Here is a 12,489-nt window from a genome sequence, read left to right as displayed (position 1 = left end):
GAATTTCATGGTAGCCTTTCATACTGGCTTCCAAATGTAGTCATTTTGGAATTTACTCAATCTATCCCATAATCATAATGTCCTCATCTGGTTGAAGGTCTAAATTAACACAACGTGCTCCCCAAACCTAGCCAAGAATAACACAAACACCAGACTCCTTCTAATTATAGTCAGTATGCTCAATGGAGGCTGTCGGTATGCTGTTCACACACTTGGCAACCCACAAAGATAACAAGGCACATGCACAACCAATGACCTTCCCATAGTTAACCCCACAGACTAGGCCAGTGATGGTGAACCTTTTTTTCCTTGGGCGCCGAAAGACCATGCGTGCATGCTATTGCACATGTGCAAGTGCCCACACCTATAATTCAGTGCGTGGGGAGGGCGAAAGTAGCTTTTCCCACCTCCCAGAGGCCCTCTGGAGGTTAGATAAATGGCCTGTTTCCCAACTTCTGGTGGGCCCAGTAGGCTCGTGTTCCGCCCTCCCTAGGCTCCAAAGGCTTCCTTGGAGCTGGGTGAGGATAACAACGCCCTCCCCCATCCCCCTGGAAGCTCTCTGGAAGCCAAAAACGGCCTCCCAGATCCTCTGTGTGAGCCAAAAATCAGCACGATGGAGCTGAGCTAGGGCAGCAGCTCACATGCTAGCAGATATGGCTCCGCGTGCCACCTGTGGCATCCATGCCATAGGTTTGCCATCCCTGGAGTAGACATTGGATATCATTATTTTAAATTGATCCTTTCTTTTGTGGCAGAGAGACCTGTGGCTTGTATCAAACGGCCCACATGACTCCGTCTAACTTAGCTCTCCTTGTCCCTTCTCCCCTTCCGCAGAAGCGTTGCCCTCATTGGATAACCTCACGGTTTCCAGGATTAATCCGTACGGGTTTACGGTATCCTGGATGGCATCAGAAGATGCCTTTGAAAGCTTTCTGGTCATCGTGGTAGATTCTGGCAAGCTGCTAGACCCCCAAGAATTCCTTCTTCCTGGAAGCCAGCGCCAATTAACCCTTAGAGGTCTCATAACAGGCATTGGGTATGAAGTCCTTCTTTATGGCTTGATCCATGGCCGCCGAACAAGACCCTTAAGCGTTGTTGCCTTAACAGGTATTTGTTTTTGAAAAAAAATCATGAAACTGGAATGCTCATCCCTTCTCACCATTGGAAAGTCTTTCGCATCTTTTCCATTCACCATGGAACCATGACTTCCTTCAGTACCACTTACTGACCCTTTCACTAATATATCTCTTTTATCACCTCTTTCTCCATTTCCTTCCTGTCTCTCGATGGACCAACATTTTAAAGAGCAACAGAAGGTGGAGACATGTCAAATCATTCATAGAACATAGAAGAGTAGAGTTGGAAGGAACTTTGAAGTTCTTCTAGTCCAAACCCTTGCTTGAGCAGGAGACCCTGTATCATTTTAGACACATGTTTGTCCAGTCTCTTTTTTGAAAGCCTCCAGTGGTGGAGAACCCACAACATCTGAAGGCAAGTTGTTCCATTCAAATATCTTTGACATCCTAGTCAAAAGAATAGTCATGTTTTATCTTTCGTCGGATTTAATATCTCAACTCTATCTTTGGAAAAGCAATGTCTATAAAAGAAGGTCAAGAAAACGATATAATCCAGAATGATTAAGCTGATGTTTAGGTTAGTTCCTAGACTTCTAAACTGTTGTATTAGATAACTGGCTAAACTTGGGGGGGACACTTCCAAAATTCAGCACTCCATCTTTTAAACAACCTTAGGATCCATCCTTGTGGTGATCTTCATTTAGCATCGTTGTTTCCAATATAAAGGCAAGCTCGCTATCATCCAAAGTTGAACATCATCAAAAGGACATGTTACTTGCGCGTCGCAGAAGTTGTCAGCTCTTGACCAACCTGGTTTCAAAGAACAGTTAATTAATTCACTTTTGGATGTGTCCTGCCATCCCTGCTTTGTCTAGCTGAGCATTGTCTTCTCTAATCTTCAACTGTTCTTCTATCCCAAAGAGAGCAACTTAAAGACTGTATGTGGGACTTTAAATGCTCCATTGCTGAGCCTCAATCCTACAGTGCATTTGTTAAGCGTGAATTTGATTGGGGTGTGGGATTGTTTGTACTCTTGGACATTTTGACATGCATTCGGCTTGACCCAGTTTGGAGTTGAAAAGAACACCTTGGAGTTCAATTTGTGATGGACACATTACTTGGAACCGATTATCTTACTCAAAGTTAAACCCAGTACAGTGGTATCTTGACATACGAGTTTAATTCGTTCCAGACCCGAGCTCGTAAGTCGATCAACTCGCATCTCGAACGAATGCCTTTAGACTTTGCTTTTCGCACCGAGATAACTGGAAGCAAGGAGATTTTTGCACCACCTAGCAGAAGCTTGGCTCGTATCCCGAATTTGAGCTCGGGTCGAACAGAAATTTTGCTCACGTCGCGGCTCGTAACTTGGAATACTCGCATGTGGAGCAGCTCGTATCTAGAGGTACTACTGTATATGAACACTCGTGTACAGGGTTTATCTACCATCCTCTCATTCCTGATGGAGAATTTTATAGGATCCGAGGTGCAACCTAGTTGAGGACACATATAGGAATTTACTGCTTCCTTAAGTACAAGCATCCAACTATCCCCACACTTTTAAAGATGATTAGTATTAGGTAGTCATGGAATTTTGATCACGGGACCACAACGATACTGAGCATGAAAAACTTATGACTAGATCACTTCTTTCCAGCTCATTGTAATTTGGAATGGCCACTAAACAAACTGTTATAATGGAGGACTATCTGCACTGATTTGTCCCCTTGAAAATTAACATGCACACAACATCCAAATTAGGTTTGTTACTGAGCCGTGGTGGTGCAGTGGTCAGAGTGCAGTACTGCAAGCTGCTTCTGCTGACTGCTGGCTGTAGTTCACCAGTTCAAATCTCACCACCGGCTCAAGGTTGACTCAGCCTTCCATCCTTCCGAGGTGGGTAAAATGAGGAGCCAGGTTGTTGGGGGAGATATGCTGAGTCTGTAAACTGCTTAGAGAGGGCTGTAAAGCACTATGAAGGGGTATATAAGTGCTATTGCTATTGCTGTAGTCTTAAATTTTCCAGTCTTCCAGAATCAGAATCTAAAAGGGACCTTGGAGGTCTTCTAGTCCAAGTTCCCCTGCTCAAGCAGGGGATCCTATGCCATTTCAGACAAAGGGTTGCCCAGTCTCAGCTTAAAAACCTCCAGTCATTGACTACCCACAATCTCTGAATTCAAGTTGTCCCACTGGTCAATTGTCCTCATTGTTAGGAAATTTCACCTTCGTTCTCTCTGTGATTAGTTTCCATCTGTGGTCCTGCCTTCAGGTACTTCAGAGATAGTTTGAACCCCTCGTCTTCCTAGGAGCCCCTCAAATATTGGAACACTGCTATCATGTCTCTCCCTCGGGAATGGATGAATGTCACTCTTGCTACTACTAGCATGTTTCATTTTGCATGGTGGGGGAAAACGTGGGTTTTACAGATTGCTGCAAGTTTGAATCCCATGAAGATCGGCCATGCGACCTCCATCTTCGGTTTGGAATGGATCTTCCTATTAACCACTGAATGTATTTTCCTCCCCACTTTCCAAATAGCACGGTGTTTGTTTACATCCCTCTGGACTTTCGGTTGGAATGCTCACCTCCTAAGCTAACCCGGACTAGATTCTCTACTGGATATTTTTCTTTTTTTTCTTTCTCTCTCTCTCTTTTTTTCCCCAAAACAACATTAAAAAACCACTCCTTTGCCATTGCAGAAGCCGAACCCGAAGTAGATCACCTTTTGGTATCAGACGCTACCCCCAATGGTTTCCGTCTGTCTTGGACGGCGGACGAAGGGACCTTTGACAGTTTTGTCCTTAAAATCAGAGATTCCAAAAGGCTTTTAGATCCTCTGGAGTTGATCGTGCCAGGTCATCAACGAACCCAGGATATCCATGGGCTGAAAGAAGGGACCGAATATTATGTAGATCTCTATGGAGTTATCAGCGGACGGCGTTCCCAGCCTATAAATGCAATTGCTATGACAGGTACCTCAGTCCAGCCTCTGGCTTGTCAAAGAACACAATCACACCATTTGGCCACTTGCATGCCTGTATACGTATTTGTGTTTGCATTTGTGTGTGTGCGCCTATTGCATTTACAGGTAGTTCTTGACTTACCACAGTTCATTTAGTGACTGGCCAAAATTGCAATGGCAGTGGAAAATGTGATTTATGATCATTTTTCAGATTTATGACTGTTGCAACATCCCCATGGCCACATGATTACAATTTGGACACTTGGCAGCTGGTTCATATTTATGACGGTTGCAGTGTCCAAGGGTCATATGAACAGCTTTTACGACCTTTTGCCAAGCAAAATCCATGAATAAGCCAGGTTGTTATTAATTTAACAACTGCAGTGATTTGCTTAACAGCTGTGGCAAGAAAGGTCATAAAATGAGACAAAACTGACTTAACAAATGCCTCATTTAGCAACATAATTTTTGGGCTCAATTGTGGTCATAAGTCGGGGACAACCTGTATTTTTCCAAGTAATAATGCTGAGTACAATCCTCAGATAAGCTCTCAACACAGGCCTGTTGGGAATTCTATTTATATATAGTATCAGAGAGCAAAGAAATGTGCTTTACTGCTCAACTACTCTACCGTCACCATGTGCTTTACTGCTCAACGGTTTAAATATAACAGGAAACAGGAAAGAGCATAGAGAATATACCATAGATCCAAACTTGTAAACACTGCCATCTACTGGCTGAATACTACTGCAGTTGTCTGTCACATAAAAACACATTCCAACAATGAATTCCAACGAGGCCCCTTTGTATATGAGGATAAACATGGAATCATAGAATTGTGTGTGCTCATTTATATTTATTTAAATTCTCAACATGACCCTCATTTATCTAGATTCTCCTTTTTTTTGTGGTAGAAAATTGTCTTACCTTCTAACTCAGAGAATCCACATTTTTCACCCCTCTGGTCTAATTTTTACTTATTGTGTGCTTTGGTTTAAGTAGCCAAAAATGCTCTGGCCTACTTTTCAATCTTTTCAACAAGACTTGTGTGTTGGAGACTCTGTTGTATTGTGTCCACAGAGACTAATAATTCAAGCTTTCTTGTATGCTTTCTCTTTCTAGGGTGCCTTTATTTTTTCCTCTCTCCCTTTATGTCTCTTGACCGAACTAACCCTTCTTAATCGTCTATATTTCAAAGGTTTCGAATACGGTTTTATTTTCTTGCTGTACCAAAAAAAAAAGGGGTTTCAAATGTGATCCTTGTTTAGGCTAAGCAGCATACATAGAAACGATCCCCATTTTAGGAAAAAAAACAGGAATAATTTTGTGGAAATTCCCGGGCACCCAACCCAAAGAGCGTACTTATTGTTATTTAAATCAGTAGACTTGGAAAGCTTATTTCCTGTAGGGTTGGGGTAATGATAAGTTTTAGAAATGGAATATGGAAAGGTTGAGATTTTGTGCACATCCAACTAGTCCTTTAGAATCATAAGTAATAAACAAACAAGCTAACAGTAAACAGTTAACATTTGTTAAATTAGATATAGATCTTTCAACCTTATTTCTTCCTGATGTTTTTTAAGTAATCAAGACACTACCATTTGAAATGCAAATACCCCAATCATGGATTTTAATTCTTTGCCTGTCTGTCTGTCTGTCTGTCTGTCTGTCTGTCTGTCTGTGTCTCGGTCTCTCTCTGTCTCTTTCTCTCTCCGTGTCTGTCTTTCTCTCTCTCTGTCTCTGCCTCTCTCTCTCTGTCTTTGTCTCTTTCTCTGTCTGTCCATCTGTCTCTCTCTCTCTCTCTGTCTGTCTCTGTCTGTCTGTCTCTCTTTCTCTCTTTCTAACTTTCATTTTGAGGGACGTTAAAAGAAAATCTTTTGGAGACAGACAAATTAGAAAAAAGGGTAAAAGAAATGTAAGCATATTCGAGCAACACAAAATTCCACAATTTTACATGTACAGCTATGATGTTTAAACGTTCTGTATAACTCAGGGATGCCATAATACTCAGAATCAAGATTCTTCGTTGTCCAAAATTAAGATGGTTTTATTTTTCTGCCGTGTTTATTCATCCCCGGTATTTCCCCCTGCCAAAAAGTTTACTATTAAAAGTCAACAAGGGCTGTCAAGAAGAGGCTTGTTTGCTTTCCTCCATAAAAATAAAAATTTTTTACACACACATAAAGAAGAGAGACTTGTTTACAAACAAAGACTTTTCTTTTATGGAGCTTTTCGTTCTAGTCATAACACTGGATTTAACACAATCTTTACTGTAGCTCCTGCTCCTGAGATCCTCTGTGAATTTTTCCCAGCTCAACCGAGCTCCTGAAAATGTGTGTTAACTCCTTTGCTTTGTTTCTATCACTTTCTCTATACAGCAGTGGGATCCCCGAAGGAGATCTCTTTTTCGGAAATAACAGAAAGTTCAGCGGTGGTTAGCTGGAAGCCTCCCTTGACGCGGGTTGACAGTTTCCGAATTTCCTATGGTGCAGAACCTGGAGGTAAGAATCAGGGCTTCCTGCCTACCTTGGCTAATCCTATGTTCTGCTTTGAAGAACAGGTTGATTAAACCAAGCGCAGAATGTATTACATTAAAGCAGTGCTTCTCAAATATTGGGGAGGGGTCCCCCTGGGGAGGCAGCATGGAGTGATGTCAGGGAGGGGCACGCAACCCCGGAAACGTGCTATGTTTTTGCTGCAGGGAGTAGGGTATTTTTACACCGAACAACAGCACAGAGCAGGAGATATGAAATGCAGATAACAAGCCCCTAAAGACACCATGGAAAAATATTTAACAGGGATGAAAGAAAGGAGGAGAGAGACGGAGATCATGAGACAAATGTAAGTCTCCCAAAAGCTAAGGCGAGGAAATAAGATGAAGCGTAGGTTGCACTTGGATTCATTGAGACTATGATGGGAGACAAGGAAAGATTGCTATGTTTACTATGTCTAAAAATAAAAAGAAAGGAGGAGAGAGACAGAAATAATGAGACAAACGTAAGTCTCCCAAAAGCTAAGGCGAGGAAATAAGATGAAGCGTAGGTTGCACTTGGATTCATTGAGACTATGATGGGAGACAAGGAAAGATTGCTATGTTTACTATGTCTAAAAATGTTGGCAGTGGACAGCCTGAAGCCAAATAAATTAAGACGTCACTTAAACACATTACACCCCAATCACCCTGATAAGCCGTTTGAGATTTTTCAGCGAAAACGTGCCAAACATTGCAATCGTCCCGGCAGAGAGTTGGGGGGGGGGGGCACTAAATGTTTACTAGGTGTTCTGTCGGGCTCTCTGGTAGACTTCTCCCAAAAATTCACAGGTACAAATTTCAGACACACACACACGTTTGAAAATTCAAAACAATGTTCTTTATAATGAAAATTCACTTAATCTAAGCCCTCTCCAAACAAACTGGTAATTTGTACAAGTCCCTTATCAGTTCTGTGATACTTAGCTTGCAGCTTTGAGGCAATTCACAGTCCTTCTTCTTTCACAAAGTGAAACACATTTTGCTCTGGTTTAGTTTCAAAGCGGGGGAAAATCAGCACACAAAAGGTCAAAGTCAGTAAAGCAGTCACGAAACACAACAATCAGATAGTCCTCCACAATGGCCAAACCCACAGGCTGCTATTTATAGCAGCCTCACTAATGACCACAGCCCCACCCAACCACAGGTGGCCTCATTTTCTTTGATAATAATGTCTCAGTTGTTGTTGCCTATGCATTGCTCTCCTCATGCATGGCTGTATCATTAACTCTTGTTTCGAATCCAAGGAGGAGCTAGATAATTGATCTCCTTCTGAACTGTCTGCCACGCTCTCCTCCTCCCTGTCATTCATGCCTTCTTGATCAGAGGAGCCTTCATCAGCAGATTCACCGGGGGGGGGGGCAAAACACTAGGGGTGGCATAATAGAAAATATTTGGGAAGCACTGCATTAAAGGAAGGGGCTTGCGAAAGTGTAAAGTAACCTAAAGTAACACTGTGCATGAGAAAGTGTGTTTGATTGTCAAAGAAAGAACAACTTAAGCTTAGCTGCTTTCTTGCAGACGTTTTATGATCCAACCAGGTAATACCAACAATGTTAGAAGGGAGTGAGGTCTGCGGAGAGGAGGAGAAAGAGGAGGAGGAGGGAGACTGTGAGATCTTGGAGCTCTCTGAGATCGGTTGTTTTCTTGCACACATTTCATAACACAAATTAGGTAACCGGGTCAGGGCTCGATCCTAGATAGAGGCAGATATTTCTCTCTCTGGGCACAATGAATCTATATATCTGCTGAACAAAACTCCATACTGGCAACAGGAAGGGCAATGGGCCAGGGTTCAAAGGCCTCCATTCTTTGGCACTCAATCTTCCTTATGGTCCAACTTTCACAGGCATACGTTGCAACTGGGAAAACCTTAGCCTTGACTATACGCACTTTTGTTGGCAGGGTGGGGTCTTTGCTTTTTTAGTACCCCTCTGTAAAAGTCTAAACTGACGGCTTTATTCATCCTCTATTTCAGATGACCTCAAATCTCTGACCGTGGATGGAAACAGGAGTAGAGTCAAGCTGGTAGATCTGATCCCTGGCGTAGAATATATCGTCAATGTTGTAGCGATCAAAGGTTTCGAAGAAAGTGTTCCCCTCTCTGGATCTCTAGTTACAGGTACGTACAGGGCAGAAATTACTAATAAATAAATAAATTACATTCGCTGGCTGGGGAATTCTGGGAGTTGAAGTCCAAATATCTTCAAGTTGCCAAAGTTGGGAAACACTGCTCTAAATCCTTTACATTATATTAGACATACCTAATTCCTGCATCCCTTCTTCATACATTTTAGCCTCCAGCCCCTTAACCATCTTCATAGAAACATAAAAACATAGAAGATTGATGGCAGAAAAAGACCTCATGGTCCATCTAGTCTGCCTTATACTATTTCCTGTATTTTAACTTAGGATGGATAGACGTTTATCCCAGGCATATTTAAATTCAGTTGCTGTGGACTTTCCAACCATGTCTGCTGGAAGTTTGTTCCAAGCATCAGTAAAATAATATTTTATTTATTTTATTTATTTATTTATTAGATTTGTATGCCACCCCTCTCCGTAGACTCGGGGCGGCTAACAACAATAATAATTTTCTCACATTGCTTCTGATCTTTCCCCCAACTAACCTCAGATTGTGCCCCCTGGTTCTTGTGTTCACTTTCCTATGAAAAACACTTCCCTCCTGAACCTTATTTAACCCTTTCACATATTTAAATGTTTCAATCATGTCCCCCCCCCTTTCCCTTCTGTTCTCCAGACTATACAGATTGAGTTCATTAAGTCTTTCTTGATACGTTTTATGCTTAAGACCTTCCACCATTTTTGTAGCCTGTCTTTGGACCCATTCGATTTTATCAATATCTTTTGTAGGTGAGGTCTCCAGAACTGAACCCAGTACTCCAAATGTGGTCTCACCAGTGCTCATTTAAATATATTAAAGGGTTAAATAAGGTCCAGGAGGGAAGTGTTTTTAATAGGAAAGTGAACACAAGAACAAGGGGACACAATCTGAAGTTAGTTGGGGGAAAGATCAAAAGCAACATGAGAAAATATTTTTTTACTGAAAGAGTAGTATATCCTTGGAACAAACTTCCAGCAGACGTGGTAGATAAATCCACAGTAACTGAATTTAAACATGCCTGGGATAAACATATATCCACCCTAAGATAAAATACAGAAAATAGTATAAGGGCAGACTAGATGGATCATGAGGTCTTTTTCTGCCGTCAGTCTTCTATGTTTCTATGTTTCTATGTTTCTATACAGCGGTATCACAATCTCCCTTTTCCTGCTTGTTCTACCTCTAGCTATGCAGCCAAGCCTTCTACTCGCTTTCCCTACCGCCTGACCGCACTGTTCACCCATTTTGAGACTGTCAGAAATCACGACCCCCGAATCCTTCTCTTCTGAAGTTTTTGCTAACACTCTTCTCTGCACTCTTCAAAACGTCAACGTTCCAACCCTTTTCATTCCTCTCCATTTGCACAGAGGTGGTTACTCTTTGAGAATGGATGGCAAAACAGATGTGGAACAGTTTAAGCAATGAGCTGTTCCCTTGGTAATCAGGCCATAACTCAACCCTCTCGCCAAGCCAATTCAGCCCCAACCAAGACGAGATATTCCCCGGCTTTCAGGCAAAGTATGACAGCTCCTTTGATTGAGCGCCAAGGAAGCTGGGAGCAGAGGATGAAAAATCGCCACTGGATTTTGGCCTTCTGTTCAACCTTCCCCTCGCCATCCCCAATCATTGTTTTGTTTTCCCCCAGAAATGGCTTTGGGGTTGGAAAGAAAAACAGAGGAACTGTCCCGCAGAGACAGATTGATGAGTTCAGACTGAATATTTTTTAAGCCAGGGGCCTCTTTTTACAAGGGAATATAAGCCCGGCTGCTTTGTTTTAACATGTTTTTTTTAAGTCCCTTGTCCCATTCCTCTTCTTATTTTATTTTTATTTTTGGGACTACATGTCCAGATACTGCGTGTTCTTCTTGGACTTCTCATATTCTGGGGCAGCCTGGAGAAATTTAGGAGGGACCGCGTGGGTTCTTCTGTCTTCTTTTTTTTGGAAACCTTATTATTGTAGAGCTGAAGAAGCTCCTTGGATGAGAGGCAAAACATCTTCAAAGAAAAAAACAAGAAAGTCCAGATGCCTCTTGGAAAAAAAAAAGCATCATTGGGAGTTACTTCTATGCCACGGAGTTGTTGTTTATTGTAATATTTCTTAGTACTCTGTCCAAACGGTTGGGTTGGTGGTAGAGTGATTCCTCGAGTTTCGCGATCTCGATCTTCGCGAAACGCTATATCGCGATTTTTAAAAAAATATTAATTTTTTTAAAAACCACTTCCGCGTTTGGCTTCAGGAGTCAGCTGGGAAGCGGCACGGCTGTTTTAAAAGGTCGCAGCCGGCCTGGGGGGCTTCCCAGCACCCCCCCGAACCCCCAACCTGGGTCTTCCCAGCCGCCCACGCAAAGGGGAAACCCCGGCTCCTCGCTGATGCCCGCCGCTCGCCCGCCTGCCAGCAAGAGGGGGAAGACCCAGGGAAGGTTCCTTCGGCCGCCCAGCAGCTGATCTGCTCGGTAGCACAGCAGCAGCGAGGAGCCAAATCGGGGTTTCCCCTTTGCATGGGCGGCGGGGAATGCAAACTCCACCATCTACGCATGCGCGGCCATAGAAAAAAGGGGTGCGCATGCGCAGATGGTGTTTTTTCTTCCGCAACCCTACATCGCGAAAAATCGATTATCGCGAGGGGTCTTGGAACGGAACCCTCACGATAATAGAGGGATCACTGTATATAAACAAGCCAACGATGTATGGTTGTATGGATTGATGTAATATAGCTTTAAAATGTAGGCTGTGTTCTGATTGGCTGTAGTATTGCAAGTTGCCATAAGAGGGAGCTAGAGATCATGGCATATTCTCTCTGTTGTTTCATTCTGTGTGGTTTTTTTAAATGTATTGGATATAAATATTAAAAATACATTTAGAACATTGATTATACTTATACACACATAACATAACATAAATACATATAAACAGACATACAAAAAAATCAAAAAAAGGACCTTCTGTTGTTTCATTCTGATTGACTCTTTGACTTGATAGTGATCTCTGTGTTATTTTTTCTGATATTCTGATGTGTTTGTAAGAAGATTATTGTATTTCTAGAGATTGATTGATTTGAACGTGTATGACCTGGACTGTTTATTTGGAATGTGCTATTTCTTAAAGTAAACCCTAGATGTACTTTAACGTATCTCCATGTGTGATTGGATAATTGCTCATATCTACTGCAATATCCCGTTTTATGTGCATGTCCTTGATAACTCAAGGGTTGCTCTGCGCACAGTTTAACACTATTGTCTCTCTTGTTCTAGAATTGGATAGTCCATCTGGACTGAGAGTAGTGAACATTACGGATTCCAAAGCTTTGTCAGTTTGGCAACCAGCTCTCGCTGCAGTGGACGAATACCTGATCTCCTATATTGCAGAAGGAGGTAAATTCTGATTGTTCTGGAGAATTCAATTCAATTCATGCCATAGATTTGCCATCACTGGTATATGGGGTCTTAACACTTTTAGCAATTTATACCAGTCTTTTAAAGCAAATTAGATTTCTTTTATGTATTGTTGTATTTATAACATTGTACGCTGCCCTGAGTCGCTTTGAGAAGGGCAGCATAGAAATCAAATAAGTAAGTAAGTAAGTAAGTAAGTAAGTAAGTAAGTAAGTAAGTAAGTAAGTAAATGGATAGATAGATAGATAGATAGATAGATAGATAGATAGATAGATTGATTGATTGATTAAATGAATGAATGAATGAATGAATGGAAGGAAGGAAGGAAGGAAGGAAGGAAGGAAGGAAGGAAGAATAAACAAACAAACAAACCTAGAAAAACTTTTCTCTTTCTCTCTCCCACA

At 42.0% G+C, this 12,489-nt stretch overlaps 1 protein-coding gene across 1 annotated transcript in view; it reads left to right on the top strand.

The window, feature by feature from the left end:
- Positions 1–12,489, top strand: part of TNC (tenascin C) — a 54,605-nt gene that overhangs the window by 28,733 nt on the left and 13,383 nt on the right. The window contains exons 12-15 of the mRNA XM_070758200.1: positions 3,776–4,048; positions 6,417–6,539; positions 8,547–8,690; positions 11,945–12,064. Coding sequence (XP_070614301.1) covers positions 3,776–4,048; positions 6,417–6,539; positions 8,547–8,690; positions 11,945–12,064 — 660 coding nt within the window. The remainder of the gene's footprint in view (positions 1–3,775; positions 4,049–6,416; positions 6,540–8,546; positions 8,691–11,944; positions 12,065–12,489) is intronic.

Source organism: Erythrolamprus reginae, chromosome 8 (assembly GCF_031021105.1).
Source record: "Erythrolamprus reginae isolate rEryReg1 chromosome 8, rEryReg1.hap1, whole genome shotgun sequence".
Lineage (NCBI taxonomy): Eukaryota > Metazoa > Chordata > Lepidosauria > Squamata > Dipsadidae > Erythrolamprus > Erythrolamprus reginae.
This window is presented reverse-complemented; position numbering and strand designations above follow the sequence as displayed.